The sequence below is a fragment of the Balaenoptera musculus genome, chromosome 19, assembly GCF_009873245.2.
Source record: "Balaenoptera musculus isolate JJ_BM4_2016_0621 chromosome 19, mBalMus1.pri.v3, whole genome shotgun sequence".
Classification (NCBI taxonomy): Eukaryota; Metazoa; Chordata; class Mammalia; order Artiodactyla; family Balaenopteridae; genus Balaenoptera; species Balaenoptera musculus.
The window spans coordinates 7,900,088-7,916,335 of NC_045803.1; the positions used below are offsets into that span (position 1 = coordinate 7,900,088).

The 16,248-nt window shown below is 53.4% G+C and overlaps 1 protein-coding gene across 1 annotated transcript; it reads left to right on the top strand.

Moving 5' to 3' along the window:
• Nucleotides 1-109: 109 nt before the first annotated feature.
• On the top strand, nucleotides 110-15,614 carry GYS1 (glycogen synthase 1). The gene is made up of 16 exons (XM_036833099.1): nucleotides 110-440; nucleotides 1,885-2,066; nucleotides 4,010-4,201; nucleotides 5,404-5,589; nucleotides 5,832-5,976; nucleotides 6,817-6,934; nucleotides 7,228-7,348; nucleotides 7,662-7,768; nucleotides 9,003-9,062; nucleotides 9,153-9,231; nucleotides 10,939-11,052; nucleotides 11,341-11,467; nucleotides 12,464-12,559; nucleotides 12,751-12,914; nucleotides 13,374-13,454; nucleotides 13,617-15,614. The coding sequence occupies exons 1-16, from the start codon at nucleotides 323-325 to the stop codon at nucleotides 13,938-13,940; spliced, it is 2,214 nt and encodes a 737-aa protein (XP_036688994.1). The 5' UTR covers nucleotides 110-322; the 3' UTR covers nucleotides 13,941-15,614.
• The last annotated feature ends 634 nt before the right edge of the window (nucleotides 15,615-16,248 follow it).

A 16,248-nucleotide genomic window follows, 5' to 3' on the forward strand; every position in this document is an offset into this window, starting at 1 on the left:
CCTGCACTGTCCACCAATGAGAGACGCGGGAGCCCCGCCCCCGGGCGCAGACCAATGGCGCTGGCCGGGGGGCGGGCACCGCCTTCTGGTGGCCGCAAGGTTTCACTGCAGGAACCCCCACTGGGCTCAGTGACGCTGCGGCCGCCTCCGGCCCCGGTCCGAGCGCTCTAGGCGGGAGTGCGGTCGTGCAATAGGAAGCCGAGGGTGGTGCAAGCTTCCCGTCGGGCACCAACTACCTGGCCCAGCGCCCTGCCCAGTGCATTCCTCAGACACCTCTGGGGCCCCCACCTGTGGCCCCCGGAGCCCTCTAACCGCGTCGGCCATGCCTCTAAACCGCACTTTGTCCGTGTCCTCACTGCCAGGACTGGAGGATTGGGAGGATGAATTCGACCTGGAGAACACAGTGCTCTTTGAGGTGGCCTGGGAGGTGGCCAACAAGGGTGAGCACGCCGGGCGGAGGGACCCGGACGAGAAGGGCAGTCGGGGGTGGGGGCCCGGAACTGTAGAGTAACAGAGGAACGAGTCTGCATGGCATGACTCTTGGGTCCTGGGCAAGGAGCCTGTGACTCCTGTGTCCTTGGGGAGGGACTGGAGTTTGTCTCCTGGGCCCTGGAGGGAGGGGATGAGTCGCCTAAGATGAAAGGAGGTTGGAAACCCAGGTCCTGGGTCCTAGGGGTGAGGGGGCTAAAATGAAAAAAGACCAGAGACCTGGGTCCTCAATAGGGAAGGAGTTGGGGGGAGGGGTTTTGCACTTCAGAACTGTGGCCCTAGGGGGAAGGGTCTTGGGATGTAACTCCGGATTTGGGAGAGAGCCCACTTGGAGATACGATGCATGAATCGTGGTGGGAGAATTTGGGGGAACTGGTCATTTGAGAGTAAAGTTGTGAAGAGGCTGGAGACCCTAATTCTTAGATTCTAGGGTGAGAGAGAGTTAGGGCCTGGATGCCTGGGTTCTGAGGGCCTGAGCTCTGGGTTCTTAGGAGTAGAGGAGCCTGTAGCCTCAGACACATGCGCGCAGGAATGGGGAAAGGGTGGGAAGTCCTAAGCTGGTCAGGGCCGGCCCTGGGATGGGAGTGGCTGGGGGCCTGGATTTCTGGGTTCCGGGCTCCAAAGGGCCTGAGGTTCTGGGTTTGGAGAAGGCTGGGGCTGGAATCCCAAGAGCTAGGCAGTCTAGCTCCACAGAAGAAAGGGAGCTGGGATTTTGCTTTGCTGAGTCTTGGGAGAGAAAGAGGAGGTCTGTGAACATGGAGACATGGATCTCCAGGGCCCAGGCTTCAGGAGGTAAGGAGGCTGGAGGCCCAGACTTCTGGGTCTGGAATGGAGTCATGGGAGGGGCAGGACCCTGCATGCCTGTGTCCCCATGTGGGGAGAGGGAACTGAGGGACAGGTCGGCAGAATCCCTGGGGGGTGAGGAATTACAGCTCTGGCTTCTTTTGGGCAACTCCGAGACCCTAAATGAGGCCATGAAGAGGGATTCTCCCTTACTGTGTCCTGGAGCCTGACTGGGAATTTAAATCCAGCTCCTGTAAGCTGGGAACTCAAGAAGCTAGGCCCTAATAACCCTTGTCAGCTTCTGTCCTCCTCAGCCCCAGCCCCTAATTCCCTCACACCTAGAAGCCTAGGCCCCCAGCCCCTTCTCTCAGACTCAGCACCTCCTCCCTTCAAGTCCCGACCCCAGCCCCCTTCTCCCATAGTCCCAAGAGTACCGTCCATCACCACCCTCTCCCCTCCTTCCTCTGACTCTGAAGTGTAGGCTCCCAGGCCCCTTTTCCCTCCGAGCCAGAGGTCTGGGGCTCCCGCAGCCGCCCCCCACCCCGACCCTGCCCCAGGCCCCAGATCTGTGGACCTCTGCTGGGGCCTGCCCTCACGCACTTGGGCCCACAGTGGGTGGCATCTACACGGTGCTGCAGACGAAGGCGAAGGTGACAGGGGATGAGTGGGGCGACAACTACTACCTGGTGGGACCGTACACGGAGCAGGGCGTGAGGACCCAGGTGGAACTGCTCGAGCCCCCGACCCCAGCCCTGAAGAGGACGCTGGACTCCATGAACAGCAAGGGCTGCAAGGTGGGACATGGCCCGGCCGAGGGCAGGGTGGGGGCAGCAGAAAGAGAAGGAGCAGGGGATGGACAGCCCCAGGGAGAGAGGGAGGCATGGACAGAAACTCAGGATGGCCCAGCACTTTCCCGGGCAGACATCTGACAGACACTCAGACAGATGCAGGACCCCGTGAAGTGAGTGGGTGAACCCCCAGCTCTAAGACAGCAGGTATGAGACAGACTGAAAGATGGTCCCAAGAGGCCGAGATCCTCAGATCCAGAGAAAGGAAAAGAGCTAGATGGACAGCCAGACAAAACCCAGGGGAGGTGGGCTTGGGGGTGAGGCAGGAGGCCAGAGCAGGAGTTCTGGAGCCTGAAGTTCAAATTCGCCTTCTCTGCTTCCTGCCTTGTGACCTTGGCGAATGAACATGCTAATAGCATCCGCCTTATAGGCTTCCGGGGAGTATGAAATAGTTCATAAAAAGTCTTCAGCCCAGGTCCTGGCATGCAGTTAGTACTGTCTGTGAGCTGTTATCGTCGTGGTTATTATTATCATCATCATTATTACTGAAAGCAGCCACACGTGCAGAGTGAGGTGGCCAGGCAGGCAAAGGAGAAAGCCAGATGGAGAAAGGCTGAGTGTTCCAAAAAGTGATGGTGGCCCCAGTGGTTAGAGCAGTAGGGAGACAGACAGAGTCCAGATACAGAAAAGAGGTAGCCTGATGTTTTAGAGAGAAGGATCTCGAAGGAGAGAGGACGATGGAGTATTGAGGAAGAGATTAGGGGTAGGCAGGCAAACCCAGGGGACAGAGTTTTGGATGCGCAGCCAGGAATTAAAAGGAGGAGGGGGAAAATAAAAAAAGAGGAGGGGAGAGTCCCAGGCACCCAATGAGGATTGAACGATGAGGACAGAGAGGTGGCTGTCCCCCAGGGAGAGGGCCATAAGGCAGCAGGGCTGAGGTACAGACATCGGGGTCTGGGAGGGAGAGGTACAATGCTGCCTTCATTCATTCACAGCCTCTGATTTGGGGTGGGGTCTGGAGTCTAGTTAGACGGGACTGTGTCCCTAAGGAACCCTAGGGCAGCCCAGTCCCTCCCCCATGGCAGCTGCTGTCCATGTGCTGGGGGCCTAAGAATAGCCCCCCCAGCAAAAGGGCAGACAACAGCTGGGAGGGGGAGGAGCATAGGGGGTCAGGCTCCTAAAGCCGGGAAAAGCCAGGTTGGGGAGGAGTAGGACGGCTTGTCGGCTGCATAGAGCTGTGGCAGCAGACCCAGAATCTGGGCCACGGTCTCAGGAGGAAAGCAACAGATCAATGAAACGTGGCAGGGCCAGAAATGCGACCACAAGGCTTAGAAACACGGCAGTGGGTAGAAAAATGTAGCCCCCGTGCATGGAAAGTGGGTGGGCAGTGTTAGAAATGAGGCTGCGAAGTACAAGATGGGCCTATGGGCAGAGGAAAGAGGAAGCAGGTGACAAATACATGGCGAAAGGATCAGAAACAAGGGAGCGAGTGGAAGAAGAAGGAGCCAGTACAAGGAGTGAGCGGCAGAAAGGAAAGATAATGGGAGAAAGCAGCATTAGGGTTGGTGAGAGAAATGTGGCAGCGAACACAGAAGCAAGGCAGCGGGCTGGAGAAATGATTAGCAGGGTGGAAAAATAAGGCAGTGGGGGCACAGAGACAGGACATGTGCAATGTGGGTTTATAAGTAGAGAAGAGAGGCAACTGTTAGAGAAACTAAGCAAGGGATAGGGAGATGCTGCAGCCGAGATGGGAAAAAATTGTGGTGGGAATAACTAATGGCAAATAGAGAAATAAGGCAGCAGGTGAGAAATTAGCAGCTGATACAGAAACAGAAGGTAGAAGCACCGAGGCCATGAGCCCAGACGTCTCCCTGGGGATGGGAGAAACGCAGTTGCTGTGCCCAGAGACAGGTGGCCAAAACCCTAAGCCTCCCTGTGTCCCCCTGCAGGTGTATTTCGGGCGCTGGCTGATCGAGGGGGGCCCCCTGGTGGTGCTCCTCGACGTGGGGGCCTCAGCCTGGGCCCTGGAGCGCTGGAAGGGGGAGCTATGGGACACGTGCAACATCGGGGTGCCCTGGTACGACCGGGAAGGCAACGACGCCGTCCTTTTTGGCTTCCTCACCACCTGGTTCCTGGGTGAGGTAGGCCCCACTGCCAATCCCCGTGTCACTCCTTTCGACCCCAGGCCCCAAATTACAATGGCCGTCCGAGGCCAGAGGGTGGCTAGTGTCTCCCAGAGCATTCTGGGAGTTGTAGTCCTTTAAACCGAGGATTAACTCTGATCTCTGGCAATATGGACATCCAGGGGCCAAGATTCTTCTTTCCTGAGAGACCCAGTCTCCCAACCCCAGCTTCATTTACTCCAGTCTTCCAAATATAGGAATTCTAAGCCATTAGCTCTTGGGGAGGCTGGCTTGACGGGAGGGCTCACCCCCAGGGAGTTCTGGGAGTTGTAGTTCTCTAATATGGGCGGGACTTGGCTCTCAGGTGGGTCCCCGGATGTTTGGGACTCCTCAGCCTATCTGAGAACCCGAACCCCAATTCGGGCCCTTTCTTAAGTTTTAAAAGGCTCAAGAAACTTTGTTTCCCATACCCTGGGACAGTTTATGAATTGGCTGCTCCTAGGGCATTCTGGGAGTTGTAGTCCTTCAACCAGTATCCGGTACAGGTCTACTCTTTATTATTATTATTATTTATTTATTTATTTTTGGCTGTGTTGGGTCTTCGTTTCTGTGCGAGGGCTTTCTCTAGTTGCGGCGAGCAGGGGCCACTCTTCATTGCGGTGCGCGAGCCTCTCACTGTCGCGGCCTCTCTTTTTTTTTTTTTTTTTTTTTGCGGCCTCTCTTGTTGCGGAGCACAGGCTCCAGACGCGCAGGCTCAGTAATTGTGGCTCGCGGGCCCAGTTGCTCCGTGGCATGTGGGATCTTCCCAGACCAGGGCTCGAACCCGTGTCCCCTGCATTGGCAGGCAGATTCTCAACCACTGTGCCACCAGGGAAGCCCCCCAGGTCTACTCTTGATTGACATAAAAGGTGTCCAGGAGTTGTGTTCAGGACTTGGGGACACTAAAACTTTGGTCTTTCCAATTCAGCCCTTCTGGGACTTAGAAGGTTGGTCAAAAAAACATAGCTCCCATCAGCCTCTGGGAATGAGGTAAGCTAGTCTGGCTGCCTTAAGGATTTAGAGCTCCTTGTCCCATGGGTATTGCAATGGGTCACCACCCACTCTGTGCAGTTGTGGGGATAGATTGACTTCTCCCCTGCTTCCTCATCCACGTTGGGGATTGCTGGTTGTCTTCACAATACACATGGAGACACAGTGGCCCTATCCCTATTGCCCCACAGTTCCTGGCCCAGAGCGAGGAGAAACCACATGTGGTTGCACACTTCCATGAGTGGTTGGCGGGCATCGGGCTCTGCCTGTGCCGTGCCCGGCGGCTGCCCGTGGCTACCATCTTCACGACCCACGCCACGCTGCTGGGGCGATACCTGTGTGCCGGTGCCGTGGACTTCTACAACAACCTGGAGAATGTGAGCTGGGGGCGTGGCAGATGGGGGTTGCCAATATTTCAGGACAGCCCGAGGCTGTCTGCGAAGCCCAAGGGGATCAAGTTCTCTCTTCCCCCAGGACCCAGGAATCCAAGTCCCCAACCCCTCCACCCTCAGGCCCAGGAGTCCAGCTTCAAGGCCCAGTCTCCCCTAAGACCCTGGAGTCTGGACCGCCTGTCTTCTCCCCAGTTCTTCTAAGCTGATTGCCCTCCCTCCCTACCCAGTTCAACGTGGACAAGGAAGCAGGTGAGAGGCAAATCTATCACCGCTACTGCATGGAGCGGGCGGCAGCCCACTGCGCTCATGTCTTCACTACTGTGTCCCAGATTACCGCCATTGAGGCTCAGCACCTACTCAAAAGGAAACCAGGTAGGAAATAGGCCTGGGTCCGTAGACATAAACGGGGTAGTCTATGCCAAGGCTTGTTCCAATGTTTTTGCTGTAAAGAGCAGAGAACTACAACTCCTAGAATGCCCTAGGTTGGTGACCTGAATATGAGGCTGCCTGGCTGCATGCCCTAGAGGCTAATGGGAAGTGTAGTTTCTTTAATTTCAGAAATGGTAAAATTCTTTTACTGGCTAATGTAGATATTGGTCTTCTGAAAGAGGAAGGAGTTTCCTTAGATTTTGTTTTTGAGAAAAGCAGTGTTGGAACCAGTTATTCTTCCCAAACTATAGCATCCATTCTCAATGGGTATAAGGTGAGAACTATAACTCCCAGAAGACCTTTGGCTGTCCAGCTCCTTATATTCCTGGAATTTTGCCCCAGGAGCTGATGGAGGTTATAGTTTTTCACTGATATGCTTTAATTTCTATGAGAATAGGAAATGGTTGGGGCCCTAAAAGAGGCTTGAAGATAGAGAAGCAGGATGGGGACATTGACTCATTCCCCCAGCTCAGGGTGGCATAGGGGAAACAAAAGAGCTACAACTCCCAGAAGCCCCGATGTTGCTCTGTTCCCTGTCTGGTTAGCCATTCACAGGGGCTGATGGGAGTTGTAGTCAGGCTTGTGAATATAAGCATGCAATATTGGGCAAGAAAGTATCTGAGTGGCAGGGCAGCTGGGTCACCACAGGAGCTCACTGGGGAGCTATCGAAACAAAGACATTGTGAAAGGAAAGGGGTCTTTCCTTCATTTATTCATTCAGCCACATTGATCTGAACGAAGAAATGAAGAAATGAAATGTGGGACCTTCTCCCCCAATCCCAGATATCGTGACCCCCAATGGACTGAATGTGAAGAAATTCTCTGCCATGCATGAGTTCCAGAACCTCCATGCTCAGAGCAAGGCTCGAATCCAGGAGTTTGTGCGGGGCCATTTTTATGGGTATGTAGGCCAGATACCTAGGTCTTGAGAGAGATGGTGGTTGGGAACCCAGACTCCTGGGGCCAACAGAGGGGACAGCTGAGGGCTCAGCCTCTTGAGTTCTTGAGCACCAGAACAATGGCTGAGTATTTAAGGAAATCCCCATCTAAGGAGAAAAGAACAATTCCCAGGAGTTCCCATGATGCCTCTGTCCTAAGATGTTCTTTGCCCCTGTGGCTTCTGGGGTTTGTAGTTTCAAGGCTGGGGCTAGTGGGTGAGGGTCTTGGCTTCACCCTGTCTTGTGGCTTCTTTAGGCACCTGGACTTCAACTTGGACAAGACCTTGTACTTCTTTATCGCTGGCCGCTACGAATTCTCCAACAAGGGGGCTGATGTCTTCCTGGAGGCCTTGGCCCGGCTCAACTATCTGCTCAGAGTAAGGCCTGGGCTGCAAGGGGACAAGGAGGATGAGAAAATCAGTACATGACTGGGGAGAACGGAGACCTGGGGAGGTGGGGGCAGGGAAACCTATGTGTAAAACAGGAGTGTAGGGACCCAGAAAGAAGATCAGAGTCCCCGTGGGAATGGTAGCTCTGTCCTGTAATTCTCCTTGACAGTAAGGGGCATGGCAGGGTCCTCGTGGTCTTGGGGGGTGGAAAAGGGTGGGTGTTCTCAGCCTTCTCCCATGTGATCCTCACACACTCACATGCACGCACACACACACACACCCTCCCTTTCCTCTGCCCCAGGTGAATGGCAGCGAGCAGACAGTGGTTGCCTTCTTCATCATGCCAGCTCGGACCAACAATTTCAACGTGGAAACCCTTAAGGGCCAAGCCGTGCGCAAGCAGCTTTGGTCAGCAGCCCTCGGCCCGGCATCCCTGCCGCTCCCACTCCCAGCTGTGTGCTTTGGGTCCCCTGTTTCTCCTGGAGTCTCAGTTTTGTCATCTGTGACATGATCAACCCATCCCCCACCTGATTCCCAGCAAAGTTACTTGCTCCAGATGCCTGCAACTCGGGGGCAGTACGAAGTCGCAGTCGCAGGCAGGACAAGTGTGACAGCATGACCAGGGCTCTGGTATCAAGCTGGCGAGATCCCGCTCATGCCCCTGTCCTGCTCTGGCTTTGTGACTTTAGGCAAACCACTCCCCGTTTTCAAGTCTCAGTTTCCTCATCTGTGAAAAACACTCATTAGCCATCAGCTATTTCTTGAGCGCCTACTGTGTGCAAGGTGCTGTTCTAGGCACTGGGAACACAGCTGTGAGGCAGAAAGATAAAATCCCTGCCCTCATTGTGTTCACATTCTAGAAAGTTCTATAGAAAGTGCTCTGGCAAAAAAAAGCAGGACTGGAATGTAAGACAGGGTTGTCAGGACAGGCCACACTGAGTAAGTGCCAGCAAGTAGAGACCAAGAGAGGAAACGAGGGAGGAAGCCCTGTGTGTATCTGGGGAACAGCATTTCAGGCAGAGGGAATGGCAAGTGCAAAGGCCCTGAGGTATGTTTGAGAAACAGCAAGGAAGCCAGCGGGGCTGAAGCAGAGTACCCTAGGGAGATGGGGTAGAAAATGAGGCCAGAGCTACGAGAGGACCATGAACAGAGGAATGTTAATGAAGTTGTAGGGCGGCACTCTTTGCTAGCTTTACTTGTGTCCATACATTTTCCTCTCTCAGAATGTAATTTTCCCTTTTTATAAAATGGGGCTCAGCATCACGACTACCAGGACTAGCCCAAGTCCTAATAATAGCTGACATTTTTGGAAGGCTCACTGTGCGATGGGCACTGTGCACTTTTTGTCATGACCTCATCGAATTCTCACAGCAAACCTTTGAGGGTGCTTCTATTTTTATCCCCATCTGACAGATGAGGCATTGAAGTCAGAGAGGGAAGGCCACCTGTCCCTGGCCGCAGAGCTGATGCAAAGCACAAGGGATCCGAGCCAGGGATCCAGGGCCTATTCCCCGAGTCCCCATCTTCCAGCCAGAAATTCCCAGAGCTTCTCTGCTCAGACCTCAACTTCCCAGCTGCCCCAGAAGCCTAACAATAAATGGCAGCTGGTCTATAAGTGATGTTGTCGCTCTGCTCCTTCCAGGGATACGGCCAACACAGTGAAGGAGAAGTTTGGGAGGAAGCTTTATGAATCCTTGCTGGTGTGAGTGTCCCGCCCTCAGCCCTGCATCCTCCTGGGCTCTAAACCCTCTCATCACCCATTCCCAGATGCATACCCCTGCTCGCCTTACAGGGGGAGCCTCCCAGACATGAACAAGATGCTGGACAAGGAGGACTTCACTATGATGAAAAGAGCCATCTTTGCCACGCAGGTATGGTCTGGACTCCTGAGTCGAAAGATGGCGATTCCCAGCAGCCCTGGAGGCAGCTTGCCGTGTTAGCTCTGACCCCAGAGATGGCTGGGAGTTCTGCTTTGTTGGCAGCCCTTATTCAAGGAATCAATTCTGAAGTCAGAAGGGTGTGTGTGAACTGACTGGTAGAACTTCAATTCCCAGAAGCCTTTAGGGCAGCCTGCTTTCCCACAGCTTTTTCTGCCACAGAGGCTGCTGGGAGTTGTAGTTTCTTTGAGTCCTTGGGGATCCATGAACAAAAGGTGGAAGGGACCTTAAACTAAAGTCAAGATAGTCACAAAAGGAGAACTGCAACTCCCAGCTAACCCTGGGCCTTGCTGCAAGCTACCGCCACCTCTTCCCCCAGAGACTGCTGGGAGTGGTAGTTTTGTTGGGCCTCTAGGGATAGAGCCAGGTCAGCTAAAAAAATTATTTCGGGACTTCCCTGGCAGTCCAGTGGTTAAGACTCTGTGCTTCAAATACAGGGGGTACGGGTTCGATCCCTGGTTGGGGCCTAAGATCCCACGTGCCGCATGGTGCGATCAAAGAAGAGGAAAAAACAACAATAACAACAACAAAAAACAGCAGTTATTCACTGAAGAACATTGAAAACTTTCAGCAGCTACTGTTTCTTATCCCACTGGTTGTGTCTTAGTCTCCAAATACCCCTGGGAGTTGTAGCTTCTTTAGATACCTGGGGTTAATTAGATGAGTGGGAAACCTTAGAGAAAATTGGCAGTCACAAAATGAGAACTACAACTCCCAGCAGCCCCCAGGGCTTTCTGCTACCTTGACTCTTCCCTGGCCCCAGAAACTTCTGGGAATTAGAGTTCTTTTATTCTCTGGAGTCAAGGGTTTTTGGTACCTGTGGTCAGGGTTGGTGATTTCCCCCAATCCTGGGGAATGGAAACCAAGACAGCCAAGTTGTACAAACAAGGTGTGAATTGTTTTTGGCCAAACTATAATTTCCAGTAGTTCCTAAGGCAGTCGGCCTCACTGAGGGTGTTTCTGCCATGGGGCTGCTGGGAGTCGTAGTTTCCTGGGCTCCTGGAGTCAGTAAACTGAAGATGAGTAGATCTTTTAATGAGAGGAATGATGGGACAGCTGCAAAGAACTATATATCCCAGCAGCCCCTGGGACTGCTATCACGCTAGCTCTGTCTTCTTCCAGTGGCTCTTGGGAATTGTGGTTTCTTTGGGCCTCTTTTGAGGGTGGAGGTGGAGGTGGAGAGAATACAGGATGGAGAGTAAAAGGAACTTGGAGAGAAAGAGATCCAGGATTTTCATAAGAAAACTATAACTTCCAGCAAGCAGCCCCTGAAAGGCACAGCCCCCATCAACTGCTGGGAGTTACGGTGCCTTTGGGTTTCTTTGATGAGAGCCCAGAGTACAGAACAAGATAGCTACAACTCCCTCTAGTCTGTGAGGGATGTTAACACTGGCTCTGCCTCTAAGACAGCTGGGATTGTAGTTTCTTTTCAGCTTATGGTGGTTAAAGGGAAAAGAAAACCTTTACAGATAGAGCCAAGTAGGAAATCTACAACTCCTGGTAATCTCTTGGGTTTGTTGCTCCACAACCTGATGGGAATTGTCTCCTTAGATCCCCAGGATGAGCATGGCTCATGGGGAAGTAGGAAGTCCTCTGTCCCTTCCCTGATCCCCCCTCCCACCCCACTTGTGGCCCCTACAGCGGCAGTCTTTCCCTCCTGTGTGCACCCACAATATGCTGGACGACTCCTCAGATCCTATTTTGACCACCATCCGCCGAATTGGCCTCTTCAATAGTAGTGCCGACAGGGTCAAGGTGAGGGCACTGGCCAGGGTGGGTTGGGCATGGTTGGGGGTGGTGGTTCTGGGGAGGGTGGTGATATGGGGGGTGGAGCCTGAGCCTCACATTCCCCATCTCCCCTGGTATATCAAAGGATTGCAATGTTTAGAAAGAACCTTTACTTCTGAGGCAGACAGACTTGGATTCCAATCTTTGTCCTGACACTGTCTTGTGTGGCTTTAGACAACTTTTTCATCCTCTCTGGGATCCCCAGGGAGTAGCTAAATAAGGTGCTCGGGCTGAGCCCTTGTTTTCCACTGCCAGGTTATTTTTCACCCGGAGTTCCTCTCCTCCACGAGCCCCCTGCTCCCTGTGGACTACGAGGAGTTTGTCCGTGGCTGCCACCTTGGGGTCTTCCCCTCCTACTATGAGCCTTGGGGCTACACACCAGGTGAGTTCAGCGTCTGGAGTGATCCCAGGACAAGGGACTGGTCCTCCCTGAGCTCCAAACTCCTCCTTTGCAAAACAGGAACAATGGAAACAGTCTGTTCCTGTGTTTTTGTGACACAGTAGCTCATGTGAGTAACTAGAGGGCTGATGTCAGAGTTCACACGTGATTTCTCCCAATTTGCTACTGTTTAGTTCCCCAAAACAACAACAGCTAAATGCACGGTTCACTAACGATCAAGCTACTTTCATATGTTTTTAAGGCAAAATAAATACCACATTTGCTGTAATATTTCTTAAATGATGAGTAATTTGACAAGTCTTTTAAACTGTGCTTGTGTGATGATTAGGAAATTTGCCAGTTTCATCCCCGGTTAAAATGGTGCATAGGTTTTGTGTGACCAGCTCCAACCCTATTTTTCCCATAAGCCTTGTTATATGTAGTGCCTACTTTTGCAGCTTACAGACGTTTTTAGAAACACTTATATAAAAATTATAATAAACTCCTTGAAGCATTTCTCAGCGTTATTTAAGGGAGTAAACGAGGTGTAGTAGGTGCTCTGTACACAGTGATAGTAATAATGAGAGACCTTGTCTTACCTCTTGTCAAAACAGACTATAAAGCTATGACAACCAAAACAGTGCAGTCTGGCACAAAAAGGTGTCTTATAGGTCATGAGGATAAATTAAAATGGTGGACATTGGCCCAGAGTACCGTGCTCAATAAATCAGCATCCTTATTACCCAATTATGGACTCTTCCTTACCCTGAGGCCTTGGGGCAAATGAATTCCCTTTTCTGGGCCTAGTAGCTTCCCCTCTAAGGAATAGGGACTATCATACTTTAATGCACAGCCTAATTTGTCTGGTTCCTGACTTGCGCAGCACAGCGCCCGGCTCTTATTAAAGGCGCCAATAGAGGGCGCCATTGGGGCTTTCACTGGGATTTAAGGCAATAAAGAGGGGGAAGCTAAGCGGACCTTTCTCACGCCTTCCCGCAGCTGAGTGCACGGTTATGGGTATCCCCAGTGTCTCCACCAACCTTTCTGGTTTCGGCTGCTTCATGGAGGAACACATCGCAGACCCCTCAGCTTACGGTCAGCGCCCGGAATGAGAGCCGGGACTCTTGGATCCTGGGAAGGAGGGGCGTGGTCTCTTGGGTCACTAAGAGAGGAGGGGGTGGACTCCTGAGTCCCAGTGGGAGGAGGCGTCCTGGTGTCCGCAGAGTCCCAGAGACAATGAAGGTTTCCCCAATCTGTTTTCTGAGACCTCGTCCTGGCCCCGACAGGCATCTACATTCTGGACCGGCGTTTCCGAGGCCTGGATGATTCTTGCTCGCAGCTCACCTCCTTCCTCTACAGTTTCTGCCAGCAGAGCCGGCGGCAGCGCATTATCCAGCGGAACCGCACGGAGCGCCTCTCCGACCTTCTGGACTGGAAATACCTAGGCCGGGTATAACTCCCCTCCCTGTCCTCTGCTGGTGAATCAGTCACTTACGGCTCTGGGTCTCTGATTCCCCGTGCCTCGAAAGCTGGCGCAAAGGGCATGGTCTCTTCCTATTTGTAACGCTTGCTGTCCCTTTAAGAAAAGAATCAACTTTCAGACTGGAAGACCACCGAGGTGGGAAGTTCTCTATTTGCATAAGGGTGCGGCCAAAGAGGTACCTGACTGGAGAATTCCGCCCCTGTTAAGGGGGTGTGGCTCAGAGACTGTCCATTCACAGCTCTGCTTATCTACATAAGGGGTGGAGCCTGAGAGATGGATGATTGGCAGAGGGGCCAACTGGAAACCACCGCAGGGTGTGCTCATCTGCATAAAAGGTGTAACCAGGGTTCACCCCACCTCCAAACCTGCTGGGGGCGGGGTCAGGCTCCTGACCACTGATGCCCACTCTTCTTTCCCCCCAACAAGTACTACATGTGCGCACGCCACATGGCGCTGGCCAAGGCCTTTCCAGAACATTTCACCTACGAGCCCCACGAGGCTGAAGCGGTAAGTGGACCCGGGGTCTCTCTAGGGGACCAGGAGCTAGAAGGGTGGGGTGAAGTGGGGTGTCCCTCCTCGAGTTGCAAGACCTCAAGGACGCTGGACGCCCAGGCAGGCTGTAGAGGCCTCTGCTCACTATGCGGTTTGTGCCCACACCTCCGTACGCAGACCCAGGGCTACCGCTACCCGCGGCCAGCCTCAGTGCCACCATCGCCCTCACTGTCGAGACACTCCAGCCCGCACCAGAGCGAGGATGAGGAGGAGCCCCGGGACGGACCACCCGATGAAGATGGCGAGCGCTACGACGAGGACGAGGAGGCTGCCAAGGACCGGCGCAATATCCGCGCCCCGGAGTGGCCGCGCCGCGCCTCCTGCACGTCTTCAACCGGCGGGAGCAAGCGCGGCTCGGTGGACACAGCGCCCTCCAGCTCAGTCAGCACCCCCAGCGAGCCCCTCAGCCCCGCCAGCTCCCTGGGCGAGGAGCGCAACTAAGTCCCCTGCCCCGCACTCCCCTGCCAACCCTGCCTCCCTTATCTGGAGGGTGGATGCAGAATGGCGCTGTCCCTAAACTCCACTCCAGATCCCCAACCCTCTGTGGGGTCCACAGCCCTACCCCCTCCGCCATACACTCCAGCCCCTCTAGCTCCTCTGTCGGAATCCCAAACACTCCAGAATCCACAACGTGCCTTTCTTGGGTTCCAGAATGCATAATCTGTGCCCTGGAGTCCCCCAGGCCATCCCAGAGGCCAGGAATCTGCCATTATCCTGCCATGGTGCCAGAGGTTTTCAGAAACCTGCTCTGTTGCCTTCTGTGCTGGGACTCCTTGAGCCCCTTGCGGCTTGCTAATTTTACAGCATACAGAGCCTGCCATGCTCAGGCCTGGCCCGGGGCCACCAAGCACTGGAAACCACGTGGAGTCCCTGCTAATGAGACAATCAAGTCCAGAGCTGGGGCACTTTCAGGGACTTAATGCAGGTTAACTCCAGAACTCGGGCTCCAGGCCAGTGCACTCGTGTTTACTCTGATTTAGCCCTCCCTGGGGTGTCTGGCTCTGCCTGGAGGATCCCTCCACCCCTGCTCCCTTCTTCCTCTGCACTTTGGCCAAGCAAGTGGGGGCAGAACCACTTGGCTTCTCATTCCTACTGGAGAACAAGCTGTCTTGGTCTAGATGCCTTTCTGGCCTTTTCTGGACCAGACCCTACTTCTCCTTCCCCATATCTCTAAACTCCTGTGCCCTACAGGGAATCCCTCTTCTGAGGACAACTGGCTGTCTTCCCCAGTACCTGCACACATAACCCCCAACCGCTTAGACCCACCATGAAACCACTGGGTTCTAGGTCCCAGCTGCCAAATCTAGAACCTCGCCACGTTGCTGCATCCTGGTCCCTTCCGTCTGGTCTAGAACTCAGCCCACTGGATTCTAGAACCTCCATATTTACCTCGAGCCTCTTCCATCCCTAAGCTGTGCCCTGCCCCCGGCTTTGGTGAAAGGGAGGTGCCCCTCACGTGTGCTGTGCTGTGTCTGCTGCCCTTGGTTTGCAACTGGGCGGGGGGAGGGCAGAAGGGGTGTGATTGAAGTGTGTCCAGAGATGAAAAAATACATCTATATTTAAGAATCTCAGGTCTAGTCTGACCGGAGGGCTTGGTGGGCCTCAATCCTGGCCCCGCCCTCCTCTTCCCTCCCTCTTCTTCACCTCTGATTCCTCCCCTTGCCCACTGCTGAGTCCCGGTTCTCTTGTCTCATTCTACTGTCTCAGAGACTTGGATTGCCACTGGATTCCAGTGTTATTTCAAAGGAAGGCAACTCTCTTGTTTTTGACTCGACTTGCAAGTGGCAAAGTTGGCTCAGGCTCTTAGATTCCTCAGTAGCACTAGCCATATGCAAGGGCTCAATAGCCACTGTGGCCACATGTGGCCCATGGCTACCCTACTGGACAGCGCAGATACAGAACATTTCCATCACTGCAAAAAGTTCTATTGGACAGCACTGGCTTAGAGCATGTTTCTAGGACTCTGGCCTCTGGACTTTGGCCCTACTGTCCCCTGGATGACTCTACTTTTGGAAAAAAATCTTTTTCTCCTTTCAGTTCTAATCATCCCTAGGCTACATGTGCATCTCTGAATCAATCGCTTTTCAGGGGAGTAGAAAGCTCTGATTGTTTGAATTTGGATGTGTGATCATCCTTCTGTTAGCCACAGTGTTTGTGACACCCAAGAGTCCCCTCCCCAACCAGAATTACCAGCGGGAGGGGCATGGCGCTGAGCAGACAAAAGAACAGCTGTCTAGCAGCCATTTCCTCTTAGATTCATCTACCAAATATAGGATGGGGTAGGGGGTCAGAGTTGACATCGTTTTATTGCTTGGACCCAGCAGCTGCTTAAGTCATCTTCAAGCTTCTTCAGTTCCCATTTGGATAATTTCACATCCCATTTCTGTCTGTGCTGAGCCCTGAACCCCTAGCTCAGCACCTCTTTCACACCATGTGCCCTCAGCTGCTCAGAACCACTAGCCAGGTTCTACCTATTATGTGCCTTGAATTCCACACCTGTAACAAGCAGCCTTTGGAGGTCAGACCTGGGTGTGCCTCCTGGTTACCATAGGTAATTTACACAGTTTGTCTCGACTTACCCATATAAAGGAGCTCACATTTCTACTTAGCCTCCCAGAATTGAGACAGAGTACTTCCAGAGCTTGGCAAGTGCCTAGCAACATAACTCATGTGAACCGGTTTCTAATTACTGAGCTCCTTAACAGCTGTCTGCTTCCAGCTAGCAACGCCAGGTTTTACTAGACTCTCC